The sequence below is a fragment of the Melanotaenia boesemani genome, chromosome 17 (genome assembly GCF_017639745.1).
Source record: "Melanotaenia boesemani isolate fMelBoe1 chromosome 17, fMelBoe1.pri, whole genome shotgun sequence".
Lineage (NCBI taxonomy): Eukaryota > Metazoa > Chordata > Actinopteri > Atheriniformes > Melanotaeniidae > Melanotaenia > Melanotaenia boesemani.
Window position 1 is genome coordinate 15,761,063 of NC_055698.1, and position 22,504 is coordinate 15,783,566.

The 22,504-nt window shown below is 40.4% G+C and overlaps 1 protein-coding gene across 8 annotated transcripts; it reads left to right on the forward strand.

Moving 5' to 3' along the window:
* The first annotated feature begins 80 nt into the window (after nucleotides 1-80).
* nfyc (nuclear transcription factor Y, gamma) lies at nucleotides 81-20,933 on the forward strand. 8 transcript variants are annotated; one of them, XM_042011483.1, is made up of 11 exons: nucleotides 81-182; nucleotides 10,415-10,521; nucleotides 10,642-10,713; nucleotides 12,361-12,474; nucleotides 14,151-14,246; nucleotides 15,288-15,464; nucleotides 18,098-18,166; nucleotides 18,552-18,710; nucleotides 18,989-19,093; nucleotides 19,213-19,272; nucleotides 19,616-20,933. In XM_042011483.1, exons 2-11 carry the CDS (start codon nucleotides 10,423-10,425, stop codon nucleotides 19,733-19,735), a joined length of 1,071 nt encoding a protein of 356 aa, XP_041867417.1. In that variant the 5' UTR covers nucleotides 81-182; nucleotides 10,415-10,422; the 3' UTR covers nucleotides 19,736-20,933. The 8 variants fall into 8 exon arrangements, with proteins under 8 accessions (XP_041867417.1, XP_041867421.1, XP_041867415.1 ...); XM_042011487.1 differs by having other exon boundaries at nucleotides 10,645-10,713; XM_042011481.1 differs by lacking the exon at nucleotides 81-182 and adding an exon at nucleotides 3,047-3,147.
* The last annotated feature ends 1,571 nt before the right edge of the window (nucleotides 20,934-22,504 follow it).

Consider the following 22,504-nt stretch of genomic DNA (forward strand, 5'->3'; position numbering starts at 1 on the left):
TAGTATTAAATGACACTGACCGGAGTTAAACAGATGTTCCCGGTCTCCTGAGCAACGTAACCTCTACGTCATTACGTACAGCTCTTTCCGGTTAGAGTAAGCAGCCATCTTGTTTCCCTTTGCTAGCTAAATAAAATAAATAATACGCTGTGCCGGACTTCACTTCGAATCCGTTAAAGAAAGTGAGTAAAAAAACTCAATTTATTTCATGCGTATAGTGTTTAAATGAAACTTGTCCGTGACTGACTGAAATGGAGGCAATTACTTCCCTTCTTTTCATTTGCTGTTCTTGACCAATAGACGATTGTTTTGGAAGATGAACATAGGCGCCATTTCCCCCCTCGCTCTCTGAGGCGCTTATTGGTGGCCCGCTGAAAGGATCACGGCGGTCAGGAAACTGGCGTTTTTTGTCCACCATTTTGGCTCTCATTACAGTGCTTGTGAAATTCAATGGCTACTTCTATTGGACCCCGAATGGTGTCAGTTGCAGAACGAACTTAGCCTTAAAAACCTTGATTGGTGGAATCTAGTCCGAGGTTTGATTGGTCTGAAGGACAGATCCAAACGTTGTCTTTATTGGTTAGGCTGTTTCTTCCCAGCTTTGCAAACTTTCATATGATGGTAGGACTCGTAAGCAATTAGTGATTAATATCGCACCTTCTGCGAATAGTCACTCGTAATGTGCTGCAGTCGCCAGTGTGCATCTCCAACAAGCTAACATTAACTTAATCATTGATATCATGAAGTCAAGTTTACCAGTGACCATCCATCTGTGGTGCTTAGTGTGTGTGCCAGACTTTAAATGTTTTAGCAACGGAAATGCTTACGTGAAACACTACGGTTTGTGATGGGCTTTTTAATTAATCAGTCCTAGAGTAATTCATAAATACACAATGACTTAGGTCTGTTAGCATAAGATGAAGCATTGGTTTCACCATTAACTTGCTCATAATGTAGCAGCCTCATTAAAGTTCTATACCGTTAAGAATTATGTGTGTGTGTGTATATATATATATATATATATATATATATATATATATTAGATTTCAATAGGAAAAGAAAATTCAGAATATTATAAAATATAAAATTTTTAGCTGTTTATTTTGCTTCATATATTTCATTTTCAAATATTTATTCAACCTTTGTGTGTGACGTGTTATTTTAAATGTAATGTTTAATGATTAAATGATGTGTACTTTATCTTATTTTTTTTTGCACAAGCTACCATATGTCACCTGTGAACATAAAGACCTTAGAGTTTCAGTTTTTTTTCCATCCTTTGTTGGCAGTGCATACAAATATGGCGAATAGTTTAATTTTTATTGAATTTTATTCTTCAAACCAGGTCTAGAAATGATGTGTATGTTTTGTCAAGTATTTTCCTTGTATTTAAAATGGCAGTATGTGTACTTCTTTAGTGGAGCATAATGTGAATAACCTTTGTGCAAGACAGTCAGCTAAGCATTTAGTTTAGCAGGTGGTCATGTGTTTGCATGTTTGTGAGTGAATGCATGGCTTGGCTTGGCCACCCTGAGGGTTCTGTGTGTTTATGAAACCCAGCATCTGGTTGGCACGTGTTTATCTCTAAACAGTGTCAGTGAGAGCAAACATGTCCCTGCTACGGGCAGCACAGGTCATGGGAAGGTCTCATTTGTGTGGTGACCTTGCCAGGTGTCATTACTGAGGCATTTTGGGTAGCCAACATGCACCTATACAAAAAAAAAAAAATAGCTGCTGGCATGGCAGCCATGATGGACAGATTAATCTTTGTGCAGTCCCACTTTAATCATTAACTGGATGACTGTAGTACCTGTTCTAGTCCCTATGCTCCTCACAAAAATAGAAAAGAGAACATTTAGCTTTGTTTCTCTTGAGTCTCTATCTTGTTCCCTCACCCTCCCTCCACTTGTTCTACCCCCTCCCTTCCTGTAACAACTCTCCTCTCTGTCCTTCTCCATCCTTCCGGTTCCCCTCCCCCCTGAGTTTTTCATTGATGGGGCAGGTTTGCTCTCTTTCACTCTCTCTTAAGCCTGTCCTCTTCGTCACTACTGTAGGGATTTGCAGTCATACGCAGCGTTAACTTTAGGCAACACAGCTTTTCATTTGCTTCTCAACTCTTCACTGTCTGAGCTGTGCTTTTCTCAATAAGTTTACATATTTGATATGGAATAACTGATTTAGTTGGTGGTGCATAAAACATCATGAGTTGCACACATGAGCAGCAGTGTCCTGCTTTGGTATTCTAAACTAAAGGTTTCTTCGTTGAAAGTATGCACATTATACTAGTGGTGACTTAACAAGAAGGGCATTGTGTGACATTGCTGACGTGTGTTTTTTTTTTTTATGTTTTAATTGTGGAAGTTGCTGTGAGCATAGTTTTTGGGGTCAAGACAACAATGTCTTTGTTTACAGCATTCACCCATATCGGTTAAGTCTTGTTTAACCACAAATAGAACAAGAATCAAATGCAATCTTTCTCCCCTCATCTTCCACAACTGCTGTCCAGTCAGCTGATTCCTTTATTTTATTTTTTTAAAGGCCCTAAATGATCTGCTTCATGGCAACTGTTATTCCTTTTTTAATTCCTAAATTTGACGACCTTTATTAGGTTTTTTATGTTATATCAAATTGATAATGTTCAGAACAGTCATACATTTGTTTATAGTGTTATTGAGCTAATTTATATTCCAAACAAATCCATGAATGCAGACAATAAATTGCACAGTAAATGTCATTACTACAAGTAGGCTGGTTAGAGGCTAAATACTTGCAGTATGTACCTGTGACTGTGAGCAAGGATAAATGAGAAAGCAAGGACAAAATGTGCATTTGTGTGGATGTGCATGTGAGACTGTGTAGACGCATGAGACGGGGAGGCTGCCTAGTATGCTTTTGTACTTTAAATCATGTGGATGCAACATGCGGCATCCATTCTGGCACTTCTTTTAACCAGTGAGGGCAAGCCTGGCTGCCTGCATCACTGCGCTGTCTGCCTATGGCAGCAGAGTGGAGGCGGGGCAGAGGGAGACATTTAGTTTGACATTGTAAATAAGCAGAGACCAGTTGTCAGAGAGCAGCCCGTGGAACCTTTCTCATTCGACCAACAGCAGGAAAAGGAGAGATCGCTTGAGAACAAACGATGCCGAGGCAAGCCAACATTAGCATGCCCTCACACACTCTATGAGGAGCTTTCCACAACTTTATTTGCTCTTTTTAGCCTATTCTCGTCTCTACTCTCTCTTCCTCTTTTCTTTTCCCTGACCCCTATCCTGCAGCTCAAGGTAACTTAGAGCAGGAAGTTGGCTGTCGGTAAAAGGGGGTTGGGCGGAGGAAAGAGGAGGAGCAGGGGATGTGTCACAGCTGATTGGTGTGTGTTGCATCCAATGGCACAAGAGCGCCCTGTCCTCGTATTCGTTGCATGTGTCAGAGGGAGGTGGGAGCAGGTTGTGAGGCGGGGTTTGAGTATCATGTAGCATGCTAGATTGATTACTCTTCAATGTTAAAGGGGAAGGAGGCTACAGCAGATTTTTGTCTGTGAGTCGGGAGTGCCGCTGTACTGTTTGCCTGCTGCTTTGCTGCTTTTCTGTTCCTTTTTCACCCTCTTCACTGCACCAGTCCATGGGTCAACTCAAAGACAAGCACATGGGCCACTGACGAAGGAAAGGGTGAAGGGTTACAGAGTAAAAAGACAGATAAAGGCATAGTGAACAAGTTGAGGGAGACTTTGCAAGAGGAGAAACAGGAGAGAAGTCTAGGACATTGGGGGACTATTGAAGGAGACAGGGCAATGTATAAAGGCAGAGAGGGAAAAAGAAAGGGGGAGGGGTAGCAGAGAAGGGGGTGCTTGCTCCTCACTGTGTGTCCGGGTTTAGAGATTTTTTTAAGCCGTCCAGTGGAGCCAGAGTGCCTTTTGTGTGTTGATACGATCAGGGGACTTGAGGAAGTAAAGGAGCACTAGAGTTTTTTCCTGTCAACCTCTGTGCTGCTGCTCTCAAGGAGACTTGAGCAGGGCTATCTGGTTCCATCTATTCTGCCGTGCTCCAACTGGGCAGACTGTTTACCATGAAGGACATAGGGGTAAGTTTAATGACTGAAAACACATAAATAGAGCGATTTCAACTGAGTTTCTCTGAGTTTTGGAATTAATTGTTCATCTCTTTTTACTCTTGAATGTCTCTCCATCACTCTCTGCAATGACGAGAAAGTGTCTGCCCTTTACCACTCTCCTCAATCCCCCCTCCCTGTCCTGTCCTGTAGTTCTCTCCTTGGTTGATTGGTGTTGTATCTCTCATCCATGCCCTTCATTTGTCACTTTATAGCAGCATTGAAGGTTTTAGATAATCATATGTGGGTGCAAAAACTGTGTTTATATGTTTGTTTTTCCAAATCTTCAAACTAATAATGTAAAGTATAATCAGTCTGTTTTTGGATGTCACTTGTTTTGACTTTGGACTGCCATGTATACAAACTTCCCTGTTATGTACTCCTTGGAAGTGCATAGCTGCCAGATACTGACTTGGTACTCAGATGCATTTCCCTGTCTTTGGTGGGGTTGATATCCTGATATCCTAGCTCCAGTGCATCACTCCTGACACCCCGCTTTTTTGTCCGACCTTCTTGTTAACATGTTCGCGTCATACAGTGACGCAGAACTGAGCAGCAAGGAAGGCATCTGTAATGAAAAGAGATTTGATGTATATGGAGAACTCTGAGAAGATAACTCGCAGTGTTATCACATTGTTGGTGTCAGAGGTCCCCAGGGTGGAGGTGCAGCTGGTTGCAGTGACCTCAGGACCCCTCAGGCCCCCTCCCCAACAGTGCCAGACACCCAGATGGGACAGACTGTCAGCCTGTCAGCTTCAGGGGCAGGGGAGGCTAATAGTTTGATCTGATCTCTTCTGATGGAGTCTTCGGAGGATGCCTCTTCTCTCACTTGCCTCCGACTCTCTCCTCTTTTGCTCTCTAATTGAAAGTTTCTATTGGCGCCTTTGACAAAACAAAGTCCCGTCGGGGAAAGAGAAAGAGAGAGAGAGACTAAAAATAACTCTTAAGTTGAAGCCCTTGCTGCCAAATCCCAGGGTTGGCTGCTGTCTGCATGAGATTTGAATATTATTTGTGCCCTAGACTGAACTATAGGCACACCAGGGGAAGAACGAAAACAAAAAACAAAACAAGCCAACCTACTGGTCTTTCAGCTCATCACTAAGGTGACCACTACCACTGTATGCTCTTTTGTTTTTGCCTTCACTGGGCTTTTACATGTGTAAACTGTCACTAAAGATGGTGTGTCGACTTCCAGGGGGAGTCAGCTGTGTTCCAGCTTGTGATATGCAGGTACCTTTAGCCCTGCCTACTTTGACGCCGGAGACTGGGCCTAGCATTGGATGAAGGTCACAGGAATGTGAGACTGACTCCTGCAGTATCTCTGTCAGCAATGAGAGATAGGCATATGGAGGAAGATGAGAGGAAGTGAAATTCAAAGAGGAATGCAGAACACAGCTAATATGTATAGTCTGCAATGTTTTTATTAAGCTACTTAGAAAGTACAAAGCTCGAACCACTGGGGTCACTTAAGTGCTGCAGTGAAAGTTGGAAAACCTGTCCTTTTCTATCCTCCCCCTCTCCCTCTCCCTCCCCTTCTCTCTTTCATCTCTTTTTCTCCCTCCTCCCTTTCTGGTTTCTCTCTCTCCTCTGTTGAATGACCTTGGGAGATCAGTGACTAGCACTTCCTGGAGTTCGCTTGAAGCGGAACCAAGGGCAAAGTTTGCAGGGCCGTTTGGTTCGCTACTTCGGTCCAGCTAGGCCAAAGGGATGATGTTGCGCTGCAGTGTACACTGAGCATGTCCATTATTAAAACCCTGACTGCTCTAACCAGATATGTATATAGATATTTTTAAATAATCACAAATGTGCACCAGCGTATGTGACAATATTGTGAGCAGTTAATGTATAATTCCTGGCTGGGAATTTCTACCCCCCTCTTTTTTTTCTTTCTTTTACCAGAGTAGATCATTTACCCACATATTGTGCCCATGCCAGTCTGTTTCTGTGTGTTTTTTGTGATTTGGGTCATCACCTTGCTTCAGTAGTTCATGACTTGCGCATACATCCCTTTTGATTTAAGGCAATGCTTCAGAACTAATGTTAACATGACATTTAGTACTTGTTTATTCCATCAGCATAAAACTGTCTTATTAAAAAGTGCAAATTAAACATTGGGTAGTTTCTCAGTTGACTAGTGATATATAAAAGTTGCATTTGTCTTTCTGCTTAGGATATTAGTTAAAACCTAACAGACTTCAACCTTTTGTGAACTGACCTTCAGAACTGCCCAGTCAGTGACAGTTTGACACATCAACTTATTGAGATCTGATCTCTTGCGCAAGACATAGCATTGAAGAAATGATCTTCTAGATGTTTGCATCACTTTATACACACACAAAAAAGTAGTCTTTCAGGTTATTTAATAATTTACAGTGAAATAGTAGTACTCAGTCTATGTGGGTAGCTTGAGTATTTCTGTCTGCAACTCTGTCACCAGGAAGAGAAATGATGTAGGAGGTAACTTTATAGTCACAATATGAGGGAAATGAATCATATACATTTGTGGATAAACAGTTATCATATGTCTATTGGTGTAATGTTTACTAAAAATTGAAATGCAGAACTAAAAATAAAACTTAAAATTGTGCCCTTGGTTTGAATAATCTGAACAGTTGCCTTACCTGCGGCATATTTACACATGAATTGAGTACATTTAATGCTTCTTTATATGTATTTCAATGGGTCAAATCCACTTGAGAAGAGTTTGTCACCATTGTGACAGAGTAGTGATACTTTAACACAGAAAAAAAAGTTTACTCTTTAGCCTCTAATGGGCCCGATGGTTGTTTTAAATTCCATCATTTCCTGGCCTTTTGACCACACTGATCAAGATTTAGGTTTTCATCATTCATCGGGTCAGTAAGATGGAAATACACTGCAAAACACCGAGTGATGCCTCTGTGCATGACAGTGCTGATAAAGTTGTATCTTTCTGTTCCCTTTCACAAATCTGAAAGAAGAAATGCTCTGCTTCATTCGCTAAACCAAAGTCCTATCAGGTTTATTAGTCAGGAATAGAAGGCTCGTGTAAAATTGTGTGATGTCAGAGTTTAAATGAGTCGCAAATGATGCCATGAGTGGCCAGTTGATGTGACGTGCCAGAAAATGAAAGGGGGGGAGGGAGATTAGGATGAGCTGGAAAAAGGAGAGATGCAGGACTGGGCCGGCAGAACAACATTAGCGCTGATTCAGCTGCTGCAAGCGGAGCAGCATCGACTTTCTCTGAAAGGTTGGAAGAGGGCGATCAGGTGAAAGTAAGAGGAAGAGAGAAGCACATAACCATGTGATGGGAAGTTATGAAGAAGAGGCAAGAAGAGAACTCTTGCCCTAACAAAGGGAGGGGGTTCTGTGCTGGATGAAATTGTTAAAGCACAAATATTTGTCTTTAAAAGACACCAATATTGAGCAGAGTTTATAGGAAACCCAACACCATTATTTTTCTGTCCCTCTGACCTGATGAAGGACAACAATGCTGCAGGGAAGAGGAGAGAAGCACAGCACTTCATATCCTAATATAGCTTACAGTAGCAGCTTAGAACAGCACAGAGAAAATGAGCTTGTAAGGTTCATTGTACAGTACAGAAAAGTGGAATAAAGACCTTTCAAGAACAGCAAGTTCTCATTTAATGAAACTTGTGTACTTTGTGGACACTAGAGATTTACAATACATATAGTTTTACAAAAGGTTTACATTACATAAATGAAGTTGAGTTACATAACTGAAGTCTTATAAGCTTAAAAAAAAATCTGTATTCAAGATTGTAATATGGATGAGAAGCCTGAAATGCAGAGACCAATAGCGTTCTTTCCTGCAGAAAAAAGTAAGATATTAGCTTTTAGGGAGTTAAAAAATTCTTTCTGCACTAGATAGCCCTGCTCAGCATGTTTGGATTGCAAAGCTAGATCCAGACCATAGAAATCAGCAAAACACAATGTGTTTTGTACTTGTGTATGAGACATTGATAAGCTCCCACACAAGCTTTCCATTGATGCAAAGCATTTGGAAATATGCTAATAATGGTATACTGTAGGTGAAACACACTAGCTAGCTGTAGGAGGAATACTCAAAGACATGTTGATACTTAGCCCCCTACTTCTCTCAAATGTTTTTTTCTTTTTTTTTTCTTTCCCCTCTCACGCTTCAACCCGCCTCTTGTCACACTTGCTTACTCGTCTCTTCTCACTTTGACTTGACTTCCCCTCTGTCTGCCCTCCTCCTGCTACCTCTGTGGTTAGTATGTGGCTGAGTATTTACATTCAAGGTCATGAGGTTACAGAAAAGAGTGGGTGGGTAGGTGTAAGTTAGATTTAATTACAGCTTTAACCTCAGAGTGCTTTGAAAGTATAGTCAGGAGTTTAAACCGTGTGAAGTGCAGAAGAAGGTGCTAGGCACGGGACTGTTTTTTTGTACCAAACCTTTATCAGGGTTAGCAGCCTGATGGTTGACTGTAATGTTAAACGAATTGCCCCTTTATTGTTTCTTATCAGGCTACCAGCTGGAGATAGCCACAAAAGCTGACAGACAATACACAAACAGATACACAATACTGTCCAGTTCACAATTATCACAAGATTATTTGGTGATACTGTTGATAAAAAACGGCATTTAGCTGGAAGAACCAAATTACTCTTCTTGTGCTGCGAAGTACTGAGAACTTTCAGAGGTCAGTTCATCCATCGCACTGAATAAGAAAAACTACAGTTCCCATCAGTCATCCCTGTCCTATGGAATGCTGGGATTATTCTGGTGACTGCAGGTTTTCAATCAACCTTGAAATGCAACTGGACACTGGAGCGTCAGACAGGGAAGGGGAGACACTGTCAAGGTCAATCACTAGCCTGGCATGCCATAGTTACAAGCGGTGTGATTGATTTATATAAACACCGCCACCCCTCTCGTCCGCCATTCTGTCTTATTGATTCAGGCTACTGTCTGTCGAAAACTGAACGACAGAGCAGGACACAGCGATCCTTCTTCTGTATTATTTAGTAACTTCTACCACTGCCAGAGAAGCAAACTTTCCTGTCCAAAATCAATCAGGTGATTTATCAATGTAAAATATTTACAGCTGCACTTAGGTGGCATGAAGAAAGGAGCTGATGCAGTACTAAGGTCAAAACAGTCCCATACCATGAAGCTGCAAAAGAACCTAGCAGGGGAGACACTGGATGGAGTGTTTTAAAGGCTCTTTTGTATAGTAATGGTCTGTCAGCTAGATCAGAGATGGAGCCATTCAATCTTGTTGGCCCAAAGTGAGAAAAGAAAGGGAAGGTAAAGTGGAGGCCCCCCTTCTCGTAACACTTTTTCTTTGTAGTGTCATGTCTCGCTTTCTCTCTTCTATGTCTCTCTTTTTCTGTCTAGTTTGACCCACATAGCTGTTTTGCACAGCAGTCTGTCTGTGGCCCTGTCTGTCTCTTACCTCCCCAGTTAAAGCCTGTGGCTCTTTGTCTTAGTGCTGGATTAATACTGAAATGGACAAGGCACTACCCCTCCCTTTAGCAGCACATACAAATGTATCTCGTCTCTCTTGAGTAGCTCCACACACTCATCTCTTGTTTCCTCCCCCCAACGTTTTTTCTTCTCCCCTCTTCTGCCAAATCTTTTCACAAAGGTAGGGAGAAAAGAGAGAGTTTGTGTGATCAAGACACTCCAAACTCTACATGCTCAGACAGGCAGGCCAATATTCCCCCACCAGATTCCTGGAATGCCATAGTAACCTGCTGGATCCTCTTTCAAACCGTCAGCCCCCTTGTTGAGGCGCAGGCTTTATATCTACAAACAAGTGCTTGCAGTACTTAAATGTCTCTTTACGACTTTTTCTTTGTTTGTGAGTGTGTTTGAAAGTTGTCAGTTTATCATGAAGTTGTTTTTCTATGCCACAAACACTTGCCTCTGTGATGGCGTCATCATTGCCAAAGTCACCAGCTGCATTTAATTGCACATGAAATGCTTGTATTTGTAGAGGAGCTGTAGTTGAGTGCTGAAGGTGACAGAGCCATTCATAACCAGGGAGCATGCAGCTGGTCTGGTGGTGGGTTCTTGGGTCTGTCAACATCCCACTAGGACAAGAATAGAAGCCTGTTGGGCTCTCTGTAGATTTCAGTGTATTATAATTATAGGCTGTGATAGGATATGTGGTTCTGACACACAGGAAGAGCTCTTGGCAGTGCAGGCCTAGTTTGGACCGACGTTGTGTTGTGTCCTTGGCCTGTCATGACTCTGAATTTCCACATCTCTTGTGTTTTCTAAAAATTTTGATGTTTGCTTACACCAGTCTCATCTTCCATCATCCTCTCTTCCACACTGCAGGGTAGAAGATGTCTGCAGATGCATTTGGAGCTGGAAACAGCGATGCCCAGCAAGCCTTGCAGTCCTTCTGGCCTCGTGTCATGGAGGAGATCAGGAACCTGACTATGGTACATTATACTCGCTGATACAGACAAGACATATAAAAGATTCAAGCATTTCATATGCTCTCCTAATACTCAATTATATATATTTTCTTTAAGAATAACCAATATTTCTGTTATTTTCAGAAGGATTTCCGTGTGCAGGAGCTGCCTCTGGCTCGAATCAAGAAAATTATGAAGTTGGATGAGGATGTCAAGGTAACAAGAGAACCTAAACAATGAGCTGTTTTAAGGAAAACATTGTTATTTAGGAGTATGTGGTGATTAAAAAAAAGATACCAATGATTATATTTCCTTTAACCTAATGTTAATTTCTGAAATAAATCAAAAGCTGGCAGATGTTAATGTTACTTGTGAAAACCTGACACTGCAGCCATTATATGTAGTTGTTGAATTGTTCTTAGTAGTGTTAGCATTAGAATAGGTCATATAGTTTTCTCCTGGAGCTTACTGGGTTTAGTGTATATCTCCTGTGCCATTAAGGTCACCCCTCACTAGAAGGTGAAGGCCCAGAATCCCAATCTGGGGTCTTTGTTGCATATTGGTCCCCCACCATCCCCTTCTTTCTCCTAATTGTTGCCATCTAAACACTAAATATCGTCCCAGTCTAAGATAATACATAAATATAATTGCTGCATATTTTAGTTTTTGAGTAAAATAAACTAGCACATTGAGAACAGTCAGTTCAAGGATCGCTCTGAGGGTCTTGAGAACCGTGGAGCTACCACAGGTGAAACATTCCAAGGTATTTTCTCTACCTACATTTGTACCACAGATTGTCATGGTCCCACAGGAGTGTTTGTGTTTTAATGGCCAGACACCAGTTAGTTGACATGTCAATAGTGCATCATAATTCAGATGTAGGCTTATTTAATCCTGGACATCACTGTCCAGCCTTTCCAAATTATTATTTTTTCTATGCTTTTAGAGGATTTTAACAACTACTGTATAGGTTTAACTCTTGTTAACTAGTTTCATGTTTGTTTGTTTTTTTGCTTATATATCATGATACATTTATATAACACATGGATGGTCTCTTGTTTAAAAAGTTCCTGGGGTAGGAGCCAAAATACACTCTAGGAATGGAGTTCTGCAAGCTATGATTGGCCATTTTTCTTATAGTGCAAACATAAAAAAGATCAGGAACTTTCCTCAGTCATTATAATACTATGAGATGGTTCCTCCAGTTCTATTAAAAACATTACAATATTTTATAAGTTTGTCAAGTTGTTTGTTTCCGTTGTTCACAAGCCCTATGCCAGGGAACAAGCCCATCTCCTAACATTTGTCATCCGTGTACAGTTATGGTTCATGGAGGTGTGATTATTTTCCTCCTTTTAGACCAGTTTAACATACTTGACTCTTAACAAAAAGCCTTGGAAAGTGCTTGTATGTACTTTGAATGTATCGTGTCTACAGTGCTATGCTATCCTCTTAGTTACGCAGCAGCTTAAAGCAGTAAAGAGATCAGGAGATCACTAACATATCTGAGGGAAAGACCCTTCTGTCAGTCCTGACACAGCAGCTTTTAGCACATGAGTGCAGGACATACGAGTGGTGAGTTATAGCAGCAGCAGATGTACATTTAAGCTTTACTCTTACGTCCATTATGCCTCATTTTCACTGAGTAGAGCAAGGTAAAAATTTCTTCTATTTTTATTTCAATATTATTTTTTTGTTGCTGTGAAAAGTTGATGTCAGTGGTTGTTTAATGGCAGCTGTAATGAAGAGTTTAAATGTTGAGAAGTTTTAAAGAATAGTACCACATTGTGTGTTTTGGATGTGCTGACAAACATATAAACTAAAAGGATTTATGGAGTCTTTTAAACGCTCTGCTCCTTACAGATGATCAGTGCAGAGGCTCCCGTCCTGTTTGCTAAAGCTGCTCAGATCTTCATCACGGAGCTCACCCTCAGAGCATGGATCCACACTGAGGACAACAAGAGACGAACACTGCAGGTTAGATACACATTCGTGTTGGGGGCCTAATCTTTGTTTTTGCTCACTTCCTTCTTGTGTAATGTGTGAGTTCCTAAACATATCACCCTTCAGTTAAAGAACCCACCTACCCTTTCAATTGGAATTTTAAAAAATCTCTTCACCCGTGTCCTTGCATCCACTGATGTTTTTTTTTGGTCTTCTATTTACTCAGTGCCCATGTCTGCATGCTCATATAAGGATAGACCCCTTACCAATAGCCTCTTGAGGACTATCTCTCTGATAAGATTTAGTCTTTCCATTGACTTAAAAATCAAGCTAAGCAGACAGTGGTGACCCACTTTCCCCCATTGCCCTTTTTTGCTTGCTCAGTGATCTTAAAGTTGAATAACTTGGTCTCTGGACAGAAATAAGAAATCAAGAGCTTGTCTCACATGAATGTCAAGAGAGAAAACCTGTGGAGGAGAATATAAAAACCTCCTTAATTCCACTTTATCCATTCACATACCCTTTGAGAGATTAGCAGTTCATGGATGTTTTTGTTACCACATTTAGAAGAACCGAAGGAAAATTGATTAAAGGTTTCGGAATTATACTGGATTTTTATTGTAAACCTGTGATTTTTAAACCCTACACTGCATGCATTCAGTAGAAACCTTATTGTCTTTGAATTTTTACATGATAATTACATGTTACATGAAAGATGAGGCATCAGCCATTTGTAACACTCCACCTGATGAATGTGTGATATTTCTTTTGCCCAAGTGAGGAAAAGCAGCATCCATCCCATTGTGAAGAGAACACACCAATTGGTTCACCATAGCAACACTCATCAATAGAGCAAGTGTAGATGTGACCTGATGTTACCAGATATTAATCAAGCTACTATAAATAGCCTGAAGTACAGGGAGGGACACAATGGGGGGGTCCTGACAGCCAATATCCTGTGGAAAATTCCACAGAGACGGCAAACTGCTGTGGATATAGGAAGGCATATAGAAGCAGAGCACGCACCCATGCCAGGAGGAAAATGTCATTCCTGTTGTTTTCTACTCTATCTTAGACACAGATTTCTCACAGTGATGATTGGAAAGTGTATGTGTGTGTTTATGATCTGTTTGCCTTCATTCACTGTTTGTTAAAGTAGAAAGTTGTTTAATTTTCATGTAACCATATACTCTGAGGCTAACTGTGTTCAGTTTATTTTATTTTTTTAAATATTTGACAATTATCTTTTTTCATGTCAATAAATTGTTTCATCATTAAGAAATCACATCGTTTGAGGAAAAAGGTCCATCACACTTTCCCCAGATGGGGTATTCAAATTGCTTGTTTTATCCACCAAACTTCCCAAAACAATTTTACTAATTTAGTGAGCTGATAAAATCAACCAACACTCTTTGAAGCTGTAATGAGAAATTATTTGGCATTTCTATTGAAATGGACTCTTTTGATAAATCAGCAATCTGATTAATTCACTTTTAAACCTAAGCCTGCTTCTTCTGGGGTCAAAGATTAAAGCAAACAGCTGTTTTACTGTTACTGGGAACTATACTTGAATCTCACTGTACCCTCTTGTGTGGCTATTTTGGTGGGGAGGGGTTGACCTAAAACCTCAAGCCATGTTTATATATAGATAGCTATATTTATAAAATTAGAATAATTAAGGTCTGACCTTTTGTGTCTTGTTTTAACAGAGGAATGACATTGCCATGGCGATAACAAAGTTCGACCAGTTTGACTTCTTGATTGACATTGTGCCCAGGGACGACTTGAAGCCGCCTAAACGACAGGTAGGGAAGCAGATGCTGTCTTCAGTCGTCTTCTTTTAGCTGTAACACGTACACAGTTAATGGAAACAGTTTTGAGTTTGACTTTTTACATTTAAAAGTTTGTGTGGTATAAAGAGCTGATTGTTTAGGTGGTCATCTCAGCTACTCTACTTCCTTTGTTGGCAATGTGGAGGTGCTGTAAACATCCTTGACTGGAAGCTGGGGTTTTGACAGCGAGGGCTTTCAGTCGGATGTTTGCAGCATCTTATTGCCACAGACAGCCAACAGTAACCCAAGCAATATAACTAATTGTTACTTGTACTTCTACATGTCAAATTGATGCTTCCTAACAGGATCTAAATCAGCAAAAATAATGAAAGAAAGCATGAAATGTTGAAGCAGACAGTTGATTGACTGTATAACAACTTACTGTACCAGATGGAGTGTTGAGACATTTAAAATTTATTATCAAGTAGACTGTCTCCAGGCATGTAAACATCCTACACTCTCAGCTGTGTTGTCATGGAGCTGGGAGAGGGGTGTTTACTCTTCTGGTGATGGAGAAACATCATCAAGATGAAGCCCTGCTCATTAGTCACTTATAAAACAGAATGATGCAGGTCAGTGTTTACCAGTACTTGATAATGGTAAGATCCGGATACAAGCAGCCATCCCAGCAAGCATCTAATCTGCTGAGCAGTACCAACAAACTCTGATGTTGCATTTTTTTGTAGCTGATCTTAGAACAGCATATCCACAAATAAATTAATAATTGTAGTGTTAATTAAATAATTTAGTTTCATTATACTCACATAAGGGTAACACATGGTTCTGGTTGCAGCTTTTAGTTTAGAGTTTGTTATTGGCCGGTATGGTTGTCCTGGATCTGACATCCAGATTACGTTACTCTACCCCAGCCACATCCCATCAGTTATTTATCAGACCTGCTCTCCTCTACCATTACACCTGCAAAAATAATTCATGGAGATGTAAAAGACTGATAAGCCTCTAATACATGTGTGTGTGTGTGTGTGTGTGTGTGTGTGTGTGTCACACCTTTAGGAGGAGATGCGTCAGTCAGTAGCTCCAGCAGAACCCGTGCAGTACTATTTCACCTTGGCTCAACAGCCTGGTGCCGTACAGGTGCAAGGTGCACAGCAGGGTCAGCAGCCTGGTGCACAGACGGCCACAACCATCCAACCCGGACAGATCATCATCACACAGCCACAGCAAGGACAGGTGCTCTGGTTTTTCTTGTGTGTTTAGTTTTTATTGATTTATTTGAAAACTTCTTTACAACCAACATAAATATTACACGTGGAATACAATGAAGAAAATCTCAGTCTCCTAGGAAACCTCAGAGAAATGTTCTGATCAAGTTAGCAAGACATGTTCACACTGAGATGATCAACAAAGGGCCTCCACATTTTACAAAAATGGCCACAGGGTGAGGAGATATATGTTACACTAACATACAGAAGAAAGAAAGAGGAGTGGGTAAGCAAATGATTGAAAGTGTAAGAACGATGCATATAATAAATGACATACACACATACAGTCCATATACAGAAAATAGAAAAGAAAAGCAAAATACAAAAAAAAGATAAAAAAAAATCCAATTTAGATATTGTTAATTAAGATATAGTAAAGTCAACACAGTAATATTGATAATATTAATAATAGTAATACAGTGCAGACAAGGGCACTCCAGATACCCCCACTATGGCACCCAAGTCCCAACATACCCCACAAGCTATGTTTGAATATGTTTTGTTGTTGTGTTTTTGTCTGTCCTAAGATAGTGTGCAAGCATACATGTGCACACTGCAGTCCTACAGCAGGAACATTCGATCTTCACTCAAACTGAACACTGTCTGGTTTCTCGCTTATTTGTTTATGTTGAATGGTAAAAGCCACTTGAAGGGATTTTGCTTGTGTTATTAATTAATTGTACAGCTCTACAAAGACAGAATCATGGTGGAGTTTGTACAGTCCTGGTTGCAGGATATGTGTTGCCATAAAGTTGAAAGACAATGCAAGAAAATGTTCTCTTAAACTTGAAGAACGGTCATGTTTCTTTCCTTGTGTGAGATTCCCAGAAGTGTTCTTCTCAGCAATACAAAAACAAGCTGAAAAAGAAGAAGAAGAAAAAAAATCAATGTTTGTTTTTTATGTAGAGGCCCGTCCCTAGAACACACACACACACACACACACAGTTTCTCACTCAGATGTTTGGCAAGTGTGCATTCCTCCTCAGGGTTATAGTTTTTTGCCAAACATTCATGGTTGCCGACATCATCGAGCCGTCTCTCGTTCTAATAATTCATTCCTGCTACTTTTTCCTGCACTCTTCCTCTCTGGTTTGGTCTCTGCATGTTGTGTAGCTGTGCTGCTGTGGGGCTTCATGCTGTTTCAGCAGACTGCCTTTAGCTGAGCTGTCATACTTGTTTAGAACTGGTGTGATTCACTATCTTGCTACTGCTGCAGTCCCTAGTCACACTTTGACACTCGCCCTATGTAGACTCCATCGTTGGGTCATTAACTCAGCAGCACAGTCAAATACAAAATGTTATTCTTCATGTCAGATTGTTCTCCAAATGAGAGATATCTTCCTCACTAAATTTCTTAGTGTCATTACATTTGAATATTTCTCCTCTCATTCATGTTAAAAGTAAAGCCAACATAACCTAGCATCTTTCAGTACCTTTACATCTCCACCATCTCTCCTAAGTGTATTGTGATTATGTCATCCCTTCTGCTTTGGTGTTAAAAAAAGCTGGTTAAGTTGTGCAGAGTTAGCAGCAAGTCCTGTAGAATGAGGAGTTAAATGGGAAGCCATTTCATAGCCATTATTTCTGTTTGACAATGCTCACTATTTGTTGCTCGATATCAATTATTTTCTTAGTATAATATCAGACAGAAGTATTTGTAAAATCTTTGGGAACTCTTCTTTAGCTGCACTAAATGTAACTGTAGTGTAAGACTATTTTAAAAAGGAAACCCTTGCTCAGCTGGGGGTTAGAATCAGATGATTTTCAGCTGGACTGATTATCACCGGTGACTGGCAGATCAGGCTTTAAGCAATGCAGTTTTTTCTTGATCATCATGCAGACGGCAACATAGTAGCTGCAGACATTTCCACACAGGCACATCTTTGATGTGGAAATTTTAAACTGTGAGCCAGGATGAACCAAAGCTCACAATTATAGGACATCTATAAGGTGCAAATAGGCCTTTTTTTTTACCATGTCAAACCAATGAGCAATCTCTGGGATCTTTAACGGGTGTTCGGACTGAACAAAGTAAAGCCAGGATGAGGAAAGTCATTAACATTTCTGACACTGAGTGGACAGCCAGTTTCTGCTCTCAGGCATAGAGCGTTCAGGGACTTGATACATCACCTGATCCCAAAATACGCAACCCTGAGTAGGAGTTACTTCCCTGAAGTTGAGTAAATTGTTCTGTTTCATGGCACACACATAACCTGCTGAAAGTTTTTACAGCAGACATTTGGATGATGTGCTGTAATTCCTTTTTCACTTGCATTTTTTTTAGTAGAAATACCTCTCACCAGCAAACTGGAGAGTAGCTTTGATGTCAAACCAGTTTAGACTGACTTTTTTCTCTTTTGTTATCATTACACTTGGGCTTTCTTAAATTGTTTTCCCAGTTTTACTTCATTCCCAGATTTAGTCTTTTCTTCATAAACATGCTCAAATTAAATTTGCTGCTTGATGTCTTTGTCATTCTATCTAATGCTCAAGCTTTCTCTGCATACTCATGCTTACATTTATGCTCTGAGCTGTTGCAGTCGCTGCTTTCTCACTGTGTTTCTTTCTCTCATTTTCTCATTCTGTTCTGTTGGCCATCAGATGTTGCAAGGTGCCACCATGCAGCAGTTACAGCAAGTGCAGGTGCAATCACAAGGCACACCCATCACGGTAAACACATAACTTTTATATGTTTACTAACCACACACTTGGAGACCACAACTTGGTGCCGCAGCCTTGTCCTGCTCTGGTGACTGAGGTCTGCAGGGACGACTACAGCGTGAGATCAGATGGCCTCTGTTAGATAATGTGACAGACAGAAAAGAGAGAGAGAGGATTTGAAGCTTGTGTTGTCACCTCATGTCGCCATGTCTTTTATTCCTGCTTGATGATCTTTTAACAGGCTTTTAAAATTTAAGGATGCCTCAGCTTTGCATCCTAGGGTTAAAACCGTACTGCAGGGACTTCAGTTATTTCCAGCTGGCACTAATTAATTTGTGTTGTCTGTCTTTGTTTTTTTCTTTTCTTTGTTTCTTCTTCTCCCGTTCTCCATTAGAGTGCACCTGTCGCGATGCAGGTGGGTGAGGGCCAGCAGGTGCAGATTGTCCAGGCTGCTGCAGCCCAGGGTCAAGCTCAAACCGCTCAGGCCCAAGGCCAGACTATGCAGGTCATGCAGCAGATCATCACCAACACCGGAGAGATCCAGCAAATCCCGGTAAGAGGTTATACCAGGCTGGAAAAGGACAAGGAACACACATTAGGCGATTGAGACAAGAAGCAGCAAGCTGGAGATAAGAGAAAAAGTCTCCAAAAGACTTTTTTTTTTGGTGGCACGAATTTTCCATCTTGAACCATAAATTTTAGGCAATTAACAATCCACCAGGGGGAAGTTTTCTGTATTGTCCAGAGGAGGAAAATGGCTGTGTCCTCTGTGTTCAAATGACCTTTCCTCTAAACCAAAGTCTGTCTCCCCCTTGTGTTGGTCGGTTGTAGGTGCAACTAAATACAGGCCAGCTACAATACATCCGTCTAGCCCAGCCTGTATCTGGAGCACAAGTGGTCCAGGGACAGATTCAGACTCTTGCAAACACCCAGCAGGTAATCACTACAGCAGATGTACTTGCTAACATTCTGTAAAGGTGACAGGATGTTTTATATGCACGAGCCATGATAAAGTCAAAACACATTGTGCGAATGAGCTGTTTTTTTGTTTTCAGATTACACAGACTGAGGTGCAACAAGGGCAGCAGCAATTCAACCAGTTTACTGATGGACAGGTAATGGACAGATTTGTCATCTAGTACCATGTTTTTTGTGTGTTGTATTAGCTGTGTTAAAATTTCTCATTTTAACAGCTGACATTAATATTTTGAATAACAATTATTAAACCAAGAAACTCAGAAAGAGATAAATTATTCCAGCCTAGATCATTGATAGAGCCCTACGCTACATTGTCCAGCAAGTCAGCATTAGAGAAAGATGATAAAATTATAAGTAAACTCATAGTAAAGATGCTGTCTAGTAACAACCTAAACAACTTCACGGCAGTCTAACAACACGTGTGATCACATTATCGTTTAACAACAAGCACAAGCCTTCAACCTTTTCTCTGTTTCTCAGCAATTGTATCAGATACAACAGGTGACGATGCCAGCAGGACAGGAGCTGACCCAACCCATGTTTATCCAGTCCACCAACCAGACAGCTGACGCGCAGGTCACGCAGGTCAGCACTGAATGAGTCCAACTGGGAAAATTCTCCACGTTCAAAACATGCACACCAGCCCCCATGACGTCAGCAGATGCCACCATCTTCAATATTTTTATGTTTTTTTATGTACCGTTCATTGAACGTGTGGAAATGAGGGACCTGAAATCTTGCAATACTCATGTTTTGTAATAAATTTAGTACACTGGAGCAGAAACCAAAGGGACAGTGTTTGACTTTTATTACAATAAAATGTCACATTTGCATCCATGCTTACACATAGTTAACCTTTTGTTGCTCAATTTAAAAAGAGAAAATATGCACCCACTTCCACAGTCCCTGACAAGAGTGTTTGTATAGAATAACTTTATTCTTCCCCTCCTCTCATGTCCAGTATGTCCAATCTTCAAATATATTGTAAGTATAGGAAAGTATTGCTGGCACCTGACTTTCTGCTCTTCATTTGGAAATAAGCTGCGAAAATTTCCCTCTTTTTCTCCAGCATATCTTTGGTTGAAGGTAGTCAGGGGATTCTTCGCCTCCTTCCTTTCCTCTTACTGATGAGTCACATTCTTTCAATGTTTAAGTAATTAATGTGTAAAATGAAGCCATATACCTCAGATATCATTTACAGCCAGTCAGTCTAAGAGATGTTGACAAGAGGTTATAAGGTTTGATGATTTTATGTACATTCGCTGTTGTGTTGTTTTCCACATTGACGATGAAGCATAAGTTTATGTTGTTAGAGTTTCAGACTGTATAGAAGAGAGTGTATGCCTGTGTTTTAAATTCCAACACTCGTCCTCATGCTTCCATTTTGTTGCTTTTATTCACTTTGCAGAGCAGAGAAGCTCTTCTCTGCCTTTGTGCATTTGAACACAGCCCTCTCTGCCTGGGTGGTTTTGAAGTGTTGAGTCTTGTGCTCTGGTTTAAGTCTTATGTACAAACACATGACTCCATCTGGAGTAGGAAGAAAGCCCCCCTTTTTTACAGCTCTTTTTTTCAGTACAAGTGCTTTTTTTGTTTTTTTTTTTCAATAATGTTTGACCTCATAACTTTCCCAGAAGTTTTTGTACAGTAATTATTATCCATGTCCTTATTGTTTTTGCATGTAGTTTGAACTTCAAGCATGACATGCAATAGATAGGTACAATTTTATTTTTGATGTTCTTTTTTGTAAGCCAATTATGTTTGTGGGAAAAAAAAACATTAAAACCGTAACTTGTTTTAAGACTGTTGTTTTCTGGTTGTTTTTGAGTTTGTATCTTTATGTTCTATCATCAGAGCCAAAAACATAATTTTCATTTCTACTTCTATAGTTTTGAAGCATTACTGTTAATGTTATTGAGACTGTTGTATTGTCAAATGGCCACAGGAGGGCAGCATTGATCAATCATACTGCAAGTACTACATTCATACACCATCAGGATTTACACACACCTGATATATTCCCAAACACAGGTTTACCATTTTCAGTAGGAACATTGTTTAAGCAGCATAGCTGTACTAGCAGTGCACAGGACTCTGGAAGTCCATTTAAAACCAGTACCTATGCTTCCCATAAAACCAGCCTATATGAACACCACTAATCTTATTTCTGCTGCCTGCCCGGAGTGGTGGAAAAGCTTCATGTTCCACAAAGGTGGAGTGGTTAACAATGGAGTCACGAGTTATTTGGCTGAAGACTGCTCAGCTCTTGTGAGATCAGACGACATTCCTCATCTGACCTAAATCTTAAAAGGAAAGCAGTAATTAAGGTGAAGCTGAAAATTAGGCAGGCAGAACGTCCTGAGTTTGCTGAAATAAGAAGTCTCACATTTAACATGGCGTCTGTGCTGAAAGTCAAAGCACAAAAATCGCAAGCATCATTTTAAAATGATTTTCTAACAAGGTAGGTTTAATACAGTGTTTATATGAGATGTTTACTGTTTAGTTGTCAGGTAAACAACAGTAGTTCAGGCCAGAAGCTGGAAGGCCCTTTCCTAATCGACTTAATCTCCGAACAATAACAGCATTAATGAGTGCAGACTCAGGCTCAGCTCTCTCTAATAAGAGGAACGGAGATTGTGAGAATGTTTGCGCTTAAGTCGAGCATGAAAAGGATTGTCTGCTGGTATTTTTCTTGGCCAGCTCATCTGGCCAGATCAAGGCAGCTTTGGCCTTATGGACTGGAGCGGACTGCTTTGGCTGTGGTCTACAACCTTGTGATTGGGCCTCAAGACCAGCTGGTCGCACCAAGCTTTGTAACAAACCCATAAGAGGAAGAGACTTTCACTGAGATGGGCTTTGTTCTTGACCTCCAGTTCTTGAGATTTTCTTGCAATCATCAACAAACTGATGTCACCTTTAGTAGGTCTCCAAATAACATGTTCAAGCTGTAAAATCTCCCTTTTAAGTTCTTTTAAAAGGACAATCACCTGAATGATTAGATCTGAAAGAAATACAAACAAAGATTATTACATCAGTTTAAAAAAACAAAATTTTCAAAATGCTCATTTGTTTAAAAGAAAAGTCTTTTCTGCTAATGAATACACTCTATTAACATTCATACTCTGCTTAGCGGCTGACAGGGGAGTAAAAGGGATCCAACATAGAGTTTCTTGAGAAAAACTAAAAACTAACTGTGGCTGCTCGGGGTATTTTTCTGCCTCCACAAACATCTTCTGGGTTCAGATACAGAATGCATGTAACATAACTGAACTTTTGCATGTGTCCTGCTAAATAGTCCCACTCCATACTCTCATCCATACATATATATATAAGTCATGGTTGTTTTTGTCTGACAGAAGGAAACATGTGTCT

Excerpts from the sequence above, each read along its gene's own strand:
- nfyc (XM_042011483.1), top strand. The coding sequence starts at position 10,423 with ATGTCTGCAGATGCATTTGGAGCTGGAAACAGCGATGCCCAGCAAGCC. Across the intron at positions 18,167-18,551 it reads CACAAGGCACACCCATCACG|AGTGCACCTGTCGCGATGCA; the intron begins GTAAACACATAA and ends GTTCTCCATTAG. Across the intron at positions 19,273-19,615 it reads ACCAGTTTACTGATGGACAG|CAATTGTATCAGATACAACA; the intron begins GTAATGGACAGA and ends TCTGTTTCTCAG.